This window comes from Schistocerca gregaria, chromosome 3 (assembly GCF_023897955.1).
Source record: "Schistocerca gregaria isolate iqSchGreg1 chromosome 3, iqSchGreg1.2, whole genome shotgun sequence".
Classification (NCBI taxonomy): Eukaryota; Metazoa; Arthropoda; class Insecta; order Orthoptera; family Acrididae; genus Schistocerca; species Schistocerca gregaria.
Window position 1 is genome coordinate 248226704 of NC_064922.1, and position 19132 is coordinate 248245835.

Below are 19132 nucleotides of genomic sequence, written 5' to 3' on the forward strand. Positions count from 1 at the left end.
AGGGGAAAAATGGATGGATATATTGGTAGCATAGAATACTTCATGTCACATATACATGGGTTGTATCTCGAACCTCATTCGAACTGTATTGGTTAACTGCAATACGGGATACAAGTTTAGCGTACGTCGATTTCTTCGTTTTCGTTAGTTGTTCAGTTGAACTATATAGGTCAACTGAAGCAGGGAATACAACTCCGCTACCATTAATAGTCCGTTCTGAAGTAGAAAGTAGTACTACTGATGGCAGAAGGAGCTATGTATATGACATTTGTATCCCATATTTCCGTTGACCTATATATATGTACAGTGCAAACGAAAACGTGGAAATGGGCGTACGTTACATTTGCAACCTGTACCTCAGTTGAACTACGCGAAGAGACAATAAAACGACACATATACAATTTGTATCCCGTACTTCACTATGGGGTACAGTTTTTTATTTTCGCCTTCGGTGCTAATAGTATCGACCGAAAGTTATAGTTTTGATCACAGCGCCCCTCATCCTAATGTGAAATTAGCTAACATATTTCGGACGGTACATCTGCCCAACACGTTTAACAATACATTTAAACGGGCAATATTCTTTAGTTGAGCTATATAGCTATACACAGTATTTGTATCCTGCTCTCCAGCTGACATATATAGGTAACTCTCATCAATGTTATATATGTTGTTCTTTTCGAATAGGTAGTTTCAGTGTAAAGATCAACTGGAGCACGGGATACAAATTTTAGTTGTGTCAGGCGTTTCGCCTGTAATTCTGCTAGTACAGATTCGAAAAAATCGTACTGAAACTAGTGCTGGGAAATGAAAGAAGAACGACAGCTGCGGAATTTCTGTTACGTATAGGAGTACACGAAAACATACGTAATGGTGTAATATAACAATTAAATACATGAAAATAGTCAAATGCAGTAAAAGAAAAAAATGGAAAACTGAACATACCACACGGGAACTTCTTAAGAGAACCGAAGCTCGGCTAGAGAGACATTAACAAAAATCACATACCCACACAAACAACAAACAAAACATTACGAAAACACACACACACACACACAAACATACATGTACAGACACATACATTCACCCCCACCCCCCATCCTATTGTGAAATTAGCTAACATATTTCGGACGGTACATCTGCGCAACACGTTTCACGAAACATTTAAACAGGCAATATGTTTGGGGAATACTAAGCCTCCATGAATATTCGTCTAAGTGACTTTGAAGTGCGGAAATCCGTCGTTTCCCTGTCCTACAAGAGATTTCGCAGCTGACCAATAACCTTTGTAAGTAGGCTGTTTAGGTTTTTAGGTTGGTAACGCCACGTAGCGCTCTGTATGAAAATCACTGGCTGTGCTGTGTGCAGGCTGTGGCTGGTTGGCATTGTTGTAATACTCGCCATTGTAGCGTTGGGCAGTTGGCTGTTAACAGTGCGTAGCGTTGCGCAGTTGGAGGTGAGCCGCCAGCAGTGGTGGATGTGGGGAGAGAGATGGCGGAGTTGTGAGAGCGGATGATCTGGACGTGTGTCCATCAGAGACAGTACATTTTTAAGACTGGATGTCATGAATTGCTGTATATATTATGACTTTTGAACACTATTAAGGTAAATACATTGTTTGTTCTCTATCAAAATCTTTCTTTTGCAACTGTGCCTATCAGTAGTTAGTGCCTTCAGTAGTTTGAATCTTTTATATAGCTGACAGTAGTGGCGCTCGCTGTATTGCAGTAGTTCCGGTAACGAAGATTTTTGTGAAGTAAGTGATTTGTGAAAGGTGTAGTTTAATGTTAGTCAGGGCCATTCCTTTGTAGGGACTATTGAAAGTCAGATTCCGTTGCGCTAAAAATATTGTGTGTCAGTTTAAGCACAGTCATGTATAATTGTTAAAAGGGGACGTTTCATACCTTTTATGCTATTTGTGCTAGCCCCTGTGGATAATGATATGGACCCAATATTGTGATTAACTACGAGATGCTGATAAACCCTTTCCCCTAAATCCCTATATGAAGAAAAACCATCTGAAATTACAATGGAACCTTTTGCAACGTGATCTTCAATTAAGCTGACCAAAACTTCCTTCCTTCGATTGGGTAAAACACGACATCGTCACACTCTTTACCTGCAACTACTGCCCCCCGAACCTATAATCCCATCGGAGGTTCCCCCCCCTGTTGTACTTCCTTTTGCCAAAATGCGACTCGTCAATTGTCAAGTAACACCCGCCCCCCCCCCCCCCCCAACTCCAACGGCCCTCTTTGTTTAATGTATTCCCTTCCCCCACAAACTTCCCTACAAAAAGAGTACCAATTCACAACTGTACGCTTACTTACACGGCATTCATGGACACACGGCCACCCAGGATATCTCAAACACCAACAGTACGTGATTTTCATAATGTCCCTAAAGGCGAGCTTAGATTTTTCGAACCACGTCCCTCGTCTAATGGACCTCCACAACCTATCTTTGCTGCAGCGCCGTACAAATAAGTCGTGAGTACGGCGACGAGACACACTTGTGAGGCGCATACATTCGACGCACTCACGACATCGAACATACCCTGCAACAAGACCACACATTTGTAAAAGACAAATCGTGCCCAACAAGTCTACGCCCATAGCCTCTCTCAAGTTACCAAGGTTCATCGGAACAGATAAATCCATACTTACAAACGAAAATGATATACTAAAAATTGACCTAAAATAAGAAACTAATAGTCCAAATTAGCTCAATATCACTAAGAATGAAATTAGGTACCGAATGAATCGCAAACAACCAATTATTTAAATAAATGCACACGAAGAATATTTTGAGCAATATGTAGCGATCTCTTTTAAAATCGCATTCAATTATTTTAATGTACAATGATACCGCTTATCTGGAACACAGAACTGTTTTTTATCAATGGCTGAAAGGTAAAGACATTATTATCTATGAGTAATGTATGACGTCATTGCTCAAAGCCGACGGGTTGTATCCCCTGCTTCACTAGACCCCCAACAAATGTCACACCAATGGCTCAAGACTGCAACCTCTCAGAGCTGGTGGTGAAAAATATCATCACAGGAATTCTCTACCAACTGCTGTAATGGAAGCCATCAAACCTATATTCAGGGATTTGCAAATGAAAACTTACTGAAGAAATGTATTCATGGCGCTACCCAAAACCCAAATGAAAGTTTTAACCAATGTGTATGGTAAAGTTTGCTAAAAACCATTTTTGTATTAAGAAATGCTATTGCTATTGGTGGTTGTGATGCAGTTTCATGTTTAATGATGGTGTGCAAAGCAGGAAATATGTTTTAGAGAAAATGGGAATTAAGCCCGGAGTGAACTGCATCAAAGCTTTGTACGTGATAGACAGAGTGCGTGTAGTGAAAGCAGATAAATCATTTTACAGATGATAAAATCAAGATAGAATGTGAAAGGAAGAAAACTGATTTAGAAAATGAAAAAGGACCTGCTTATGGTGCTGGACAATTCTAAAAGAATGCCAAATACAAGTAGAAACTTTAACGGCCAGTTTCTGCAAAACACATATTTCTGTACTTAGGTACAGATTAAATCCAAAATAAATATCCTATTACTTTCAAACTTGGTATACTTATTGAAAACAAGCTCCTTAATACAAGACTCTAGAATTTTCCAAATCTATTAAAAACTGTGGTAAAAATTGAGACAGTTAACTATATTTTTTTTCTAAACATGAAGTTTAAAATATAACAGCTCATTCATTTTTTCATAAATTAAATAAATTCTAGAGTTTCATACCCGTAAGTATGGTTTGTACGCTCTGCAAAATTCATCGAAGAATCTCTCTTACTTACGAAGAAAAGTGTACCTATATCAACAAATTCAGCCAATAGTAAGTGAAAAAATAATGAAACTTCACATGTAAAAAGAATTATTTCGTTATGTTTTTCAACTTCCACTGTTATGAGTGTGAATCCTGAATCCTCCTGGTCATGCTGACAAATTTTTGTGTATTTATTTGTAAAAGTATAGACAGGGAAAAATTAAAAAGTACTATGGTGCCTCTCCTGCTCCAAGTCGGCCCATTTGACGTCCTACCAACCTTAAGGAACTTTTCGTTGCAACTGTACCATCTCATGGCGATCTGCTAACCCCAGATGTGCATATTATCTGTGTTCACATTTCCAGTTAGGTGAAAAGTTGCTTCATCACAGAACACTACGTGATCCAGATTTTTTGTCATGCGGCAGCATTTCGCATGCAAAAATGGCATCTAAACCGTAGTCTGTAAACTTTAGAGCTTGCAAAATCTGCAAACGATAAGATGTAGTAGGAAGCGTCTCCTTAAAAGTCTCTACGCAGACGCCACTGGAACTGCTAATTCAGGAGTAGCCTTCCGAATTGATTTCTTGGGGCTACCATGAAAAATTCCCTCATTCGTTTAACATGTCCTTAACTGACTCTTGCACGTCTCGTACTCTTCCCTTTGCGCAGACAACCATTGTCTTCAAATAGATGGTACCACGTACGGATGTGATGATATTTGGAGAATTGCAATGTAATCTTAGTACGGAACACACGTTCCACTGTAACAACAGTCCTTCCAAACTGTAACACACAAAAAGCTTTCTATTCAGTAGTCACCATCTTTGTTACTATCGCTTTCTAATGCAAAACACAGTATACAGAATATGTGCATGCACCCAGGTATACGAAAAAAAACTGTTTGACTTGCACTTTCATTTCACGTATTATTTAAAATTGAAAGTTGAATGTAATAAATACTATAAAGCCTTAAAATCCCAATATTCATTTGAAACATCCGGTACTCATCGGCGTTTATTTGATAATAAATATGCAACCAGTCGCTTTTTTACGATTTATCGCTGTATGATGATTAAGACGCTAGACACCGTACCACGCAGACTACATTCAGCAAATAAAAACAAATACGCCACGACACAGAATCGAACCCTCAACCTCCTGCATGCTAACCCAAAACACTATACTTTGCACCAACTGTACAGCATTGTTGCCGTAAACTGGACAGAACTAGTTACCGTACACGTGATTACGTTGTTGCCAGATTGCCAATCTTTAACGTCCATTCACTGCCCGAAATATGTGCAGGACGAAATTTTGTGAGACATTTTTGTATTGCTAATATTTGAGGAATCACGCTGCGAAGTCCGGGTGCGCACTTTTCATCACTCTGTACATGCACTAGCGCGACTTCTCTCTTTTTTTAAAAATTTTGTTCCACATAGTTTAGAAGCACACTCAAGTATATTTCAAAAAACTTCAGTTTGATTAGCTAACTGCACAGCACATATGAAATGAATTTGCTTCCACATATGTTAACCACATATGTACGGCCAGGGTTCATTGGTGATCATTCATTATTGAACACACAAATTCTGAATATTATTCGAATTGGTCTCGAAGCACAGTTTATAAATACCAGAATCGTGTTGCCATTTAAAATGTTTTTAGATTGCTGGCACAGTTTAGATTGTTGATATTACAGAAGTTTATCAATAGAATCGTTACACAGCTCGATAACGATTCATGACTGCGTACACATTAGGTTTAATTCTACTACATTCCAGTACCCTTTATTTACTTTCATTGATGTTCATCTCACAACTTATTTTAAGATACCATACATTCCGTTCAAGCGACTTTGCTAGATCGTAGCCGTCACTGACAATGAGTGTCAATAGCAAGCATAAGCCTTTATTTCTCCTCCCTGAACTTTCTTTTCCAAATTTCTACTTGATTTCTTTATTGTCCGCACAATGTATAGATATAATAACGCTGGGTATAGCCTACAACCCTGTCTTACTCGCTTCTCTATTATTAACTTTCTTTCATGTCTCACACAACTACAGTCTGATTCTGTACAACTTGTTAATTGCGGTCAACTTTTCGCTACCTTTATTGATGCAAAAACGTCTATTCGCTCGTCAGTCGAAATTCCTTGTGTGACAAAATAACGTCAGTTTGGAATCGGTGATAACAGCGAGATTAATAATTAGAAAGCCCGCAACGGAGAGATTGTATCTGTGTGTGTTCGTCGCGCAGTATTTGTTTGCTTGTGAAGTCATCGAACCAGTCTAGGCGCATGCACGTGACTATTACGAATTAGCTTTGTGTAAAGTTACAGTGGGGGAAATATTTATTGCATCACCTCTTAAATTAACAATTTTTGTTACAATCATTGAATAACTGAGCTAAACTTGCCTGATTTCTCTTGATGTCTATCACAAATGAATATACACAATAATTTTTGTCAATTTATTTTTATTCTTACTTTTTGTTTCTATAAAAATGTTTGTTTTTTATAATTTAACACTTTCTTGAAAAATTAGTGTAAGTGGATATGTCAGCTATTCTACACTCCTTGAAACTGAAATAAGAACACCGGGAATTCATTGTCCCAGGAAGGGGAAACTTTATTGACACATTACTGGGGTCAGATACATCACATGATCACACTGACAGAACCACAGGCACATAGACACAGGCAACAGAGCATGCACAATGTCGGCACTAGTACAGTGTATATCCACCTTTCGCACCAATGCAGGCTGCTATTCTCCCATGGAGACGATCGTAGAGATGCTGGATGTAGTCCTGTGGAACGGCTTGCCATGCCATTTCCACCTGGCGCCTCAGTTGGACCAGCGTTCGTGCTGGACGTGCAGACCGCGTGAGACGACGCTTCATCCAGTCCCAAACATGCTCAATGGGGGACAGATCCGGAGATTTGCTGGCCAGGGTAGTTGACTTACACCTTCTAGAGCACGTTGGGTGGCACGGGATACATGCGGACGTGCATTGTCCTGTTGGAACAGCAAGTTCCCTTGCCGGTCTAGGAATGGTAGAACGATGGGTTCGATGACGGTTTGGATGTACCGTGCACTATTCAGTGTCCCCTCGACGATCACCAGAGGTGTACGGCCAGTGTAGGAGATCGATCCCCACACCATGATGCCGGGTGTTGGCCCTGTATGCCTCGGTCGTATGCAGTTCTGATTGTGGCGCTCACCTGCACGGCGCCAAACACGCATACGACCATCGTTGGCACCAAGGCAGAAGCGACTCTCATCGCTGAAGACGACACGTCTCCATTCGTCCCTCCATTCACGCCTGTCGCGACACCACTGGAGGCGGCCTGCACAATGTTGGGGCGTGAGCGGAAGACGGCCTAACGGTGTGCGGGACCGTAGCCCAGCTTCATGGAGACGGTTGCGAATGGTCCTCGCCGATACCCCAGGAGCAACAGTGTCCCTAATTTGCTGGGAAGTGGCGGTGCGGTCCCCTACGGCACTGCGTAGGATCCTACGGTCTTGGCGTGCATCCGTGCGTCGCTGCGGTCCGGTCCCAGGTCGACGGGCACGTGCACCTTCCGCCGACCACTGGCGACAACATCGATGTACTGTGGAGACCTCACGCCCCACGTGTTGAGCAATTCGGCGGTACGTCCACCCGGCCTCCCGCATGCCCACTATACGCCCTCGCTCAAAGTCCGTCAACTGCACATACGGTTCACGTCCACGCTGTCGCGGCATGCTACTTGTGTTAAAGACTGCGATGGAGCTCCGTATGCCACGGCAAACTGGCTGACACTGACGGCGGCGGTGCACAAATGCTGCGCAGCTAGCGCCATTCGACGGCCAACACCGCGGTTCCTGGTGTGTCCGCTGTGCCGTGCGTGTGATCATTGCTTGTACAGTCCTCTCGCAGTGTCCGGAGCAAGTATGGTGGGTCTGACACGCCGGTGTCAATGTGTTGTTTTTTCCATTTCCAGGAGTGTATTTTTGCTATTGTGAAATATGAATACTAATGTTGAAAGAAACACTGCATATTAATGTTGTAACATAACACTGATGGATTTTAGTGTTATACGAACACACTCTTGCATTTAATACTTTGTTGCTCCACCAAGCGCATTAGTCATCGCTTGGCATCGTGATTGCATTGAAAGAATTAACTTTTTAATGTACTCCTCACTCACTTCATGAAACCACACACGCATAAGGGTCTCCAACAGCTCCTATTTATTCCGTGGCTTCTTTTTGGTGATAGAATTTCCCATAACCTTCCAACAGTTCTCAGTAGGATTGAGATCAGGGCTGTTTCCAAGCCACTCTAATACTCGAAACCCATGTTGTTGAAGGAAAGATTTTACCTGAAATGTGGAAGTATGTGATAATTAACCAAGAAAGTAATCTGCTCCGTGTTTGGTACAAATATTAATCATAGGACTCATCTTCAAAGCTGTATGGCACGGAGTGGAGTCATCCTGAAAATGCAATTGGAAACATCTCGAAGCTGGTCTCAATTGGTTGGCATAAGCTTCTTTTCAAAGATGCTTATGTAGGCATCTGCGTTGACAGTGCCATTGATAAAGTCCAGACGACCTACTCCGTGACTGGAAATGCATCCCCAGACCATCCGTCCTTGTGGGTGTTTGACTGTATGTGTTATGCATGATGGCAAAAACTCTTCGCGGTTTCTTCGACGCACGAACACTTTTCCATCTGAGCCATGCAGATTAAATTTGGACTCGTCTGAAAAGATTACTTTGTTCCATATCTCTGGTGTCCATGTCGCGTGTGCCTTTGCCCACTTTAGCCGCTGTTGTCGCATTATCTTGGTCAATAATGACTTCCTTCTAGGACGACAGGCTGAGAGTCCAGCCTCCAGTAGTCTATTTCTTACAGTTCTACAGACTACTGATATGTCGCACTCTTCCCAGTCTCGCTTTAGTTCAGCTGATGACAGGCAACGATCTTCGAGCGAAAGCCTTTTCAATACCTTGTCCTGTTTTCCGATCTCTTCCTTTCTCACGATCGACATTGCCTTTTTCCCTGTATTTTTTCAGTAACCTCGAAATCGTAGACTGTCTAAATCCTATCTTAGAGGCTATCTCTCTGGTGCTGAGACCAACAGACGAATTAGAAAGTATAGCAGCTTTCTTTTTTTTTTGTTAATTCAACTGACCTGCCCATCTTCTCACTGCAAAGTCTCAACTCAAAAGGGCAGTGCAAACGCTGGTTTCATTATAAAACCAAACGACAACAACAAAGAGTTGTATAGTGTTGGAAAACATGCGTGAAGAAGTCAGATTATTAAGGCAAGAATATGTCAACAGAGTTTAGCAACAATGGGACTGGTATAACCTAAAGCAAACTGCTGCAAAAGACAAAAAGACACAGTAATTCATGGTGATGAAATAAATATTTCCACCACTGTATCAATTGGTGCAGCGTGGAAACGCGTTTAGTTTGGACATAGGTACAGATGTCATTGTAAAGAGGTTTCAGACCACTAAGGGACCCAAAGTGGGACAATAATAATATTCGTTTGAGTATAAATGCAAATCGGTATTAAATTACGAAATAATGAAATATGTCGTCTCATACAAGTCATAAATATGCGCGTAAGTATAGAAAACGTCATCAGAGAGAATCCTCAGTCGAAGGGAACCCAAAAAGCCTAAAAAGTTCAGTGCAGAGCGAATGTGAGAACTACGGGAGCGTCGAAAAGGGAACGAACTCGGTGGATGGCGTGGTGTAGGTGTGTTACTTCAGCTGCTACAGACCGTTGCTACGTGGGATAAAGTTGTGCTTTATCTATTCTGAAATCCTTATACTATTCTGTGTAACCATTGTATTAAAGACGTTGATAATTAAATCAGATATTAATACGAAACCCTTGTAATGATTTTATCCCATCGTTTTCGCGATAAATGTATAGCGCGGATCCGAATTGAGCACACAGAATTTTTTATCCCTGATAACACCAGAGTTTCAAACAGTGTACTGCAGTCAACATTCTCCTTTTTTCACTCGTCTGAACCACGCAATCTGCTTTGAGTAAAAAATGGGTTCAGCGGCCGCGAAAATATTCGTTTGGCTTTGCAAACATGGCTCTCTATACTATCCCGCAATAATACAAATAAAACTAATGTCCATGCGATGTGAAGAGAAATGCCACAACTACTGCGAGCGCGTCAAATGCGTGGAGCAATACAGGGTGGTTCCGTGATGATGTTAGAAACTTTTCACGGATGCGGAGAAGGGTAAATGTATCAATTTGAGTAAGGGACCGTAGTCCGGAAACTATCGAGTGGAAAGTTATAAGTGAAAATCGTTTCGATACTTCTGACTGTAGTCCTCTTCTACTGCAAGGTCTTTGCTTTCCGTATTTTGGGAGGAGGTAGTATGGACCAAAACAAGAAACAAAGTCTAATAAACATGGGCTCTAATGTGCATATCTTACGAGCTATGAGCACTTGTTCAGTCCAAGAGATGTGTTTCACATAGCAAAGTGGAACAAGTGCTCATAACACTTAAGATATGCATAGAGCCCACATTTATTGGACACTTTTTAGCTTGTTTTGGTCCATACTATCTCCTCCTAAAATATGGAAAGCAGCAAGTTTGCAAGGTCTATTGTCAGAGGCATCACAACAATTTTCTCTTATAACTTTCGACTCGGTCGTTTCTGGACCAGACTTTTTTCCCTCAATTCATACATGTAGATTGCTCCATCGTCGCTGAAAGTTTGTAACATCATTGAAGAAGCACCCTGTATACATCCGAAATCCACCTGACATGATATTGTAGCAATCGTCACGAAAATAGGCACCTCAAGATACCTTCTCAGCGACCTACAGCATTGCCAGCTAGCGATAATTTGGAACGTTAGAAAAAATTCCGAAAAAAATAAGAGATGTCTCCATTTTTAGTCTAGAATATAATGGAGTACTTTCCAAAAGAATATTCTTACCAGTTGCAAAAAAAATAATAGTAATAAAAATTAACGTTACAAGAAACGTTAAACAACGAAGTATACTACAAGACTATTGTCCCCAGCACGCAGTAAGAGCACTTTAAACAAAACTTCGTTCTTGCTGCTACAACATCTCTTCATTCTATGAACATTTTTGTCGATAATTATACTTTATGAATCAAATCAAGCGATCAAGGAGGACAAAAAACAGAGATCTGAGCCAGAACAATTAATTTTTTCACGGAGATCTCCCCGTATTTTTCTAGCCCTCGGACACTCTTCTCTGTCGTATTATCGAAGTACAATTCTATGCAATAACTTTTTGTCGTAATCGTCAAATTCGATTGTTTCCGTTATCATTTACACCCCTTTCTTGGAGAATCAAAACACATGTTCACATCTAGAAATTCTGGCGATATTACTGCATTGCAATTACTGAATACAGTCGATTCGGAAATTACTGTCATTTTGTGAACTTGCGAACATTTATATTATCCCTGACACCGAATCCTCAGTACATTCGATACGACAATTTTACATTATTCTCGAACGTCATTTCGCCCTGCACGGAGGTCCGTGCTCCTGCATTTCGCTCACTACCAAACATGCATGAATGCACCTTTCTGCGGAACACTGAAACCACATGTCAACATACATTGAGATGGCGCTTACCTACTGCACTGGTAACAGTGTACATGTGGCAACAAAGCAATGAGACGAACGAATCCCATCACTGAGCGCCGGTCGGCCGGGGTGGCCGAGCAGTTCTAGGCGCTACAGTCTGGAACCGCGCGACCGCTACGTCGCAGGTTCGAATCCTGCCTCGGGCATGGATGTTTGTAATGTCCTTAGGTTAGTTAGGTTTAAGTAGTTCTAAGTTCTAGGGGACTGATGACCTTAGGAGTTAAGTCCCATAGTGCTTAGAGCCATTTGAACCATTTGAACTGAGCGGCAGCGAACCGCAGGGAACGGATGTGACCTTGAGATGGGTAATTTCGTGATGGCCACCCTACTCAACCATTGAAAATATCATCCTGGTTGCTTTGGAGTGCTGTAGATGACGCATCACTATCACCAGGCAGTCACGTGCCCTGCCCCTCTACTGCTGACTCAAGTCATGTCAGTGAAGTGGTTTGTATCCCCCAGTCGGTTGTACAATAGGATTGGTCGATGTAGAGGTGTGGTAGAAGGGAGCTGCCGTTTTTGGACGTTTCTTTGGCGAAATAGTGAATGAAGTTGGCTAATGTATTGGTGTATCAATGCAGACAGCTAAACGCATCTGCAACGATAGTGTACTGCTGGCAGCCATGTAACACTGTATAAGAACAGTTATGATAAGAAGGTACTAACTGAAAGGTACTGGCGACGAATGTCACGACTTATCAGTGATAATCGGTTTCAGTTGCTGCTGTCAGTGAATGATGGTCCTCCTCAACCAGTGTCCGAGGATAGACTGAAATTGACATTTGGAGCAGGTAGCTTACAAAAGGGCGCTGCTCAATTTGCACATCGTTTACGGCCATACCTAGGTGAATACACCAGTTCCCGTCAGATCATCTAAGTTAAGCACAGTTGGGCATCTGGGATAGTGAATGAGTGACTGTCCCTGTACGCTGCACACTGTTGACAATTTTCCTTAGCCTTTACGGCAGAGGGGACAGAAGGGGTGGTGGTGTGAAGTACCTGATCACCAATCTGTTCACCATTGCCCTGGATCCGATTCCGGACTTCCCTGCAGTGTCTCATGAAGTGAGAGCATGCGACACTGTTGATGGTGATCTGTCCATTAGATAGGGACGTTAAGATTATCGGTCCCCCAGGTGATCTTCGAGAAGACTAGGCTACCTGTCATTAATGGGTTTCACCGTCTCCCTTAACTCATCATCTCCAACACAACACTACACTACTCAAACACCCATTACACTCACCTACACTTTACAAATACACGCACACAGCTCTCACACTTTGCCTGCAGGCATGAAGGGTAGGGAAAACCTTTCTAATGAGGCCGCTGAACCTTCCCTGTGGAGGTCTTCCAGCTACTCATGCCATATGAATTTACTTTAATCTGCATGGCTTCAGTTTGCCAAACAGCACAGAAACAATACAGTGGCACAATGGGGGCATGTAGTGTGGGCTGATGGTTAATGATCCTGCTTATTTTCAAAATATGCAAAGAGTCAATTGCACCGACTGGCCAATGAGGTGTTTAACCTGCAGTATGTGGAGGGATAGTTCAGGCCAGGAGTGCTTCTGTAGCACTTTTCGTATCATGCCTCTTACCGCTCATTCAAATCAATGTGAACGTGAAGGAAGATTTCTGTTTCAACATTCTTGGTGCCCAAGTGTTGCCCTTTCTTCTAGAGTTTTGCAAGGAGTGTGTTGTAGACACTCCCGTCAACTAATATGACTACAGGTGTATTGGCACAGCTGCAAGCATATTTCACCAACACTCATATTGTAAGTAGGCTGTTTAGGTTCTTATATTGGTAACGCCACCGCCATGTAGCGCTCTGTATGAAAATCACTGGCTGTGCTGTGTGCAGTCTGTGGCTGAGTGGCATTGTTGGAATTTGCTATTGTAGTGTTGGGCAGCTGGATGTTAACAGCGCGTAGCGTTGCGCAGTTGGAGGTGAGCCGCCAGCAGTGGTGGATGTGGGGAAGTGAGATGGCGGATTTTTGAGAGCGGATGATCTGGACGTGTGTCCATCAGAAACAGTACATTTGTAAGAATGGATGTCATAAACTGCTATATATATTATGACTTTTGAACACTTTTAAGGTAAATACATTGTTTGTTCTCTATCAAAATCTTTCGTTTGCTAACTATGCCTATCAGTAGTTAGTGACTTCAGTAGTTAGAATCTTTTATTTAGCTGGCAGTATTGGCGCTCGCTGTATTGCAGTAGTTCGAGTAACGAAGATTTTGTGAGGTAAGTGACTTGTGAAAGGTATAGATTAATGTTAGTCAGGGCCATTCCTTTGTAGGGATTTTTGAAAGTCAGATTGCTTTGCGCTAAAAATATTGTGTGTCAATTTAGTGTTAATCAGAATAAGTAAAGAAAGTACGTTCAGTTTTGCTCAGCTGTTTGAAAATCAAATAATGTAAGAGGTTTATCAGCACAGTAACTCATTAATTTTTCTAAGGGGACGTTACAATGTATCCTGTCAGTCGTTGACTGGCCCCTTAACTCACCCAACCTTAATGTCACTGAAAATGTCTGGGGATGACTGGAACAGTGGGAGAAATGTAGCAGTTGAAATCCTTGCAGTATGTTAGCTCTACAGGATTTAAACATCAGTGAGAGCCTCAACTAGATACGGCGTACCTGGAGAACCTTGTGGACTCTCTTCCTCGCCGAAATGAGGCCGTTATCGTGGGTAGAGCTGGTGTTGTAGGGTCTTTTGGTGGCGTCTTGTATGGGCCAAGTAATATATTGTCTAGAGTGCTGGCGCATCCATCGTAACTGGGGGTCAGCTGTGAGGTCCCTGAATTTGTACGACGCAAGCAGTACCCCTCCTTACCAGCTGTTCTGGAGGCGCGACCTCGGGTTGCAGTGAAGCGGACGCTCCTGACGCGGCGTGACGAATCCGCAGGGGCGGCGCCGGCGGTGGGCGGCGCGGGAGGCGCGCTGGCAGAGCGCGGGATGCCGTCGCCCTCGCCGTACGCACTGGCGGCCGCTGCCCTCGCAGCGCTTGCCATGGGCGGTGCGGGGGCGGCGTTCACAGCGCGCTGCCTCTCCCGCAGGGTTCGCCGGAGGCGCGCCAAGCTCTGCTTCCAGGTAATGCCCTGCTCTCTCCCTGCAACTAACCATTACTTATCTTCCACATCTGCTAACGTGCTAAAGAACCTGTAAGTGCACTAATGGCCATTAAAATTACAACTCTAGGAAGGATATTAAATAAAGAAAATTTTACTTATCCTGCATGTACAACATAGTAGAAAGAATACATCACGTGACAAAAAAGAGAAGCTCCCTGAAGACATAGTAAGATGTCAACGTAACTGTAGAGGTACGCACCACCATTAACGGGTATCTAAATGATCAGAGTTGCACTTCTCTGTCAAAGGTAGAAAGACCACGAGAGTGCTTTAGTGTTGTTACTAGGTCTGGTAGAACACCGTGCAAAAATAAAAACTACTCACGTGCTTGGGATAAACCTTTTTTATTTTTCGACGTAGTCTCCTTTTAGACTTACACACTTCGTCCAACACTGTTCTAATGTGTTGAGCCCTTCCGAATAATAGGAATTGTCCAAGTCTGTAAAACCGCTATTAGTTGCCGCAATCACCTCCTCGTTTGAATAAAATCTCTGTCCCACTAGCCATTTCTTCAAATTGGGGAACAAGAAGTAGTCCCCAGGGAGCCAAGTCTGGAGAACAGGGGAGATGTGAAAGGAGTTGGAATCCTATTTCCATTAATTTTGCGACCACAACTGCTGAGGTGTGTGCTGGTGCATTGTCGTGATGAAAAAGGAATTTTTTGCGGTCCAATCGCCGGCGCTTTTCTTCCAGCTCGGTTTTCAAACGGTCCAATAACGAAGAATAATATGTACCTGTAATAGTTTTATCCTTTCCCAGATAGTCGATGAAGATTATCCCTTGCGAATCCCAAAAGACAGTCGCCATAAACTTTCCGGCCGAAGGAATGGTCTTCGCCTTTTTTGGTGCAGATTCTCCGTTGGTAATCCGTTGTTTAGATTGTTGTCTGGTCTTAGGACAATAGTAATGTATCCGTGTTTCATCCACAGTGACGAAACGACGTTTAAAATCCTGTGGATTCTTCCTGAACAGCTGCAAACCAACCTTGCAACACTTCACACAATTTCGTTTTTGGTCAAGCGTGAGCAATCGCGGAACCCATCTTGGGGATTCATTCGAGATCCCCACAACACTAGCAATCTCACGCACCTTATCTCTTCTGTCGTCCATTACCATATCATGGATTTTATGAATGATTTCTGGAGTTGTAACCTCCGCAGGGCTTCCAAAACGTTAAGCATTACTTGCGCCCATATGGCCACTCTGAAAATTATGAAACCACTTATAAACTGTTATAATCGAAGGTTCACAGTCACCGTAATGTTTATCAAGCTTCTCTTTAGTCTCCTGAGGTGTTTTGCCTTTCATAAAGTATGGTTTAATCACCACACGAAATTCTTTTTTGTCCATTTTTTGACAATCACTCGAGTTCCTAGATTCACATGAATGCCAGACACAAAGAAATAGACCAATATGTCTGAAACTTGGTGCGCGTTCCTTCTAAAGATGCTACTAAGTAAACATGACCTCGATGGTGCCATCTCTCAAACTTTGCACGGAATTTTCAAACGTCCCTCTTATTTAAGGACTGTGAATAACATCAGATGTTGACTGATCGCTGAGAAGTACACGGAGATGTAGCATACTCACGTGAAACTGCGTCACCACAAACCGACAGTGTGATAGAGGCCACATTGCGGGCCTCTCTTTTTGGCCAACTGGGGGACTGGTGCAGTATCTAGATTTACGGGGCATTCAGATATGACAGTGGCCCTATATTGGACTACATGTGAAGGGTAGCGTGTTTGTCATCAAGTTTCTGGTTGACCCCGTTTCACTACCACAAGGAAGGACCCTTGTTGTATTATCCAAAGTGGCACACCAAAGTCAGCGACACACATTAATACCATAGATGTCGTGCTGTCTCATTGCAATTCGAAACAACGGGTGGGAGGTGGTCCAGGACGCAACACCTCTCTCTCAACAAAGTATCACCCCCGCATGGTGGTCAAAATAGAGGTGCGCATGGAAGCGCTGTGCCCCGTGCCTTCAGCTGAAGTAGTCAACATCATCGAGTAGGTTGAAGAGTTATGGCAGTCGCCGATGGATATGTACTATTGTCAATGTTGAACCCTGCATTTCAACAGAACACTTTGTTAATTACAGTATCTAGTGATGCTTCAGTAGTTAACCACTGTTGTAATTTATCAAGCACTCCTGTGGCAAAGAACTGTATCAGTTTAAGTAAATCTTTTCACTATTCATGTAATAAAGTGAACTAATATATCATATATTGTAGTTCAGTTGAACCCTCTCCCCAAGCACTCCCTGCTAAACTTCCTTATGGTACATTGGTGCCAGACAAGTCTTTTACTGAAAGTCTGATTGTGACAGAATTATGCACCATCACATCGTAACTGCTTTACATCTGCGACTGCCAGCCGAAAACGAGTACTGGCCTCCCTACAATATTCTGCATCGTCCGGCACTACTGGTCAGAGACTAGTAGCAGCCAGCCTAAAGAATTACCAACCTATGTGTACATTACTACGATCAAACCAACACAAACGGCTGTTTTTGGAGTGGTGCTGTGATCGGGAAGAATGAACTGTTGATGAACAGCATCACAACGTTTTCAGCAATGAATTGCAATTCTGCACTACCCCAAATGATCATCTTTGGCGGAACATGGGAAGAGGTCCCATTCTCCAGTGTTTTGGAGAGGCACAGCGATGTTATTCCTGGCGTCATAGTCTGGGGAGTCTTCGGATATAACTTTTCCTCGAGGTTGGTGGTGGCTGAGGAAGCTATGACGCCAAAATGGGACATCACTGACATCCTGCGTCCTCATGTGTTATCTCTCACACCACAGTATCATTACATCATTTTACAACAGGACACTGCTGGTCCACACATGGCACATGTCTCTACGAACTGTCTACATGATGTTGGGATGCGCCCTTGGGTAGCAAGAGCCCCAGACTGGTTTCCAATAGAACATGTGCTGGACCAGCTTGGATGTCAGCTCCTACTGCTCGAATCCAGGACGTCAACGATCACGTGCAACATTGTGGACTAGTTTGCTTCAGGAGAGGACACAGCAGCTTAATGGGCATATGTATTGGGGCCGGAACAGGTCCAATGTCATACTGGTAAGTCGGCCCATACTGCCAAATTCTTTATAACTTTGACTGGAATTTGGAAACAGAGACACAACATCACATACCTTTTCAACTTGGGAAGTTTCACTTTCCCCTTCTGGGTGCTTCACCTTTTTTCTCAAGCAGTGCACATGACTAAATTTGTAGCTGATTTGGTACACAGAGCAGCCACATCTGGCAGCAACAACGGCTTTAGCCCCGCTTGGCATAGAGCTAGAATGCCAGATAGATGTGCGTCATTCCATACTGCTTCAGCTCTATGCCAGAGTTTATCAATCATAGCGGCTGGTGAATGGTGGCATGTCAGTGATAACATCTGTAGAACTTGATGGTGAGAGTCAGACACACTCTATATTGAGGAAGGTCAGGACAGCAAATGCAAAGTGCAATCTTTCGTTATCTTGTTGAAAGACAATGTCGTGGAGATATCGAACTGACCTTGATACCTTAGCACTGTAAAACTTGCTGTCTAAATTGCCAGGTTTTCGAAACATAGGTAATTGTGTTCTATAGCGATGACACCCAAAGTAATCGTTTCAGGTGCTGGACTCTTATGACATGACGAATGCAATCTGGCTGTATCCGTTCACCTCAGAGATGCCACATGCTGTTATTTTCCCAGTTCTGCTACGTACAGAACAGGCACTTGTCTGAAAGAAGACTTGATGCCAGTGTTGTTCGGCACATCGCTGTCAGTGCACCTCTCTGTGCTGCCGCGTCAAAGAGACCCTCAGTAATGGTCGCCGTGTTCACAGTCCGTGGTACTCTGAAGTCGTCAGATTTTCCGTGTGGATGCTTGACGTGATGTGGCTGTACGACATTGCACAGCAGGACGAAAAGTACGTCTGTTTTTTCAGCCACTAGTTGCATGGAGCCGTTAAGATGCTGCATGGCCACTCTGAATCCATTAGTTCCATATTTGTATGACAGTCATGTGATCATGACCAATACGAGCATCAGTATCACAGAATGATAAGTTACGGTCTCGAGAGGCCACAATCCTGGCAGGATCCAATTCTGACAAGAAGAAGTGGTAGACGTTGCTCCTTGTTACAAAATGCATAGGAGTGATCTTCCCACAAACAACCAACATTCAGATGAGATTGCTCAATGAGAAACCCAGTACATATTTTTTCTTTCTACACAGAGCCTAGATGCCACTACTCCTACCAGTTCGTGGGGTTGTGCAGAAATGCTACTCATTTGCATTCCCAAGCATGTAGTACATTTCGCGTCAGACTGACGTGTGTTGCCTGCCGCCTTCATGATGTTGCAATTTTATGGTCAGCAGCATTGATATACTTTGTGCATCACAAGAATAAACCTAATGTAAACAAAAATAAACTCAATGATGGTCAGCAGCTGTAGCCCATGAACACTTGGTGTTGTCACACTCTTGGAAATACACTACTGGCCATTAAAATTGCTACACCAC

General features: G+C 42.9%; 1 protein-coding gene across 5 annotated transcripts in view; it reads left to right on the forward strand.

Moving 5' to 3' along the window:
• LOC126356271 (macrophage colony-stimulating factor 1 receptor-like) overlaps window positions 1–19132 on the forward strand; it is a 276453-nt gene that overhangs the window by 172079 nt on the left and 85242 nt on the right. For 3 of the 5 annotated variants that reach the window (XM_050007118.1, XM_050007121.1, XM_050007120.1), the window contains exon 10: window positions 14371–14555. In XM_050007118.1, coding sequence (XP_049863075.1) covers window positions 14371–14555 — 185 coding nt within the window. Of the gene's footprint in view, window positions 1–14331; window positions 14556–19132 lie in introns of all 5 variants that reach the window. The other 2 variants (XM_050007119.1, XM_050007117.1) reach the window with 1 other exon arrangement.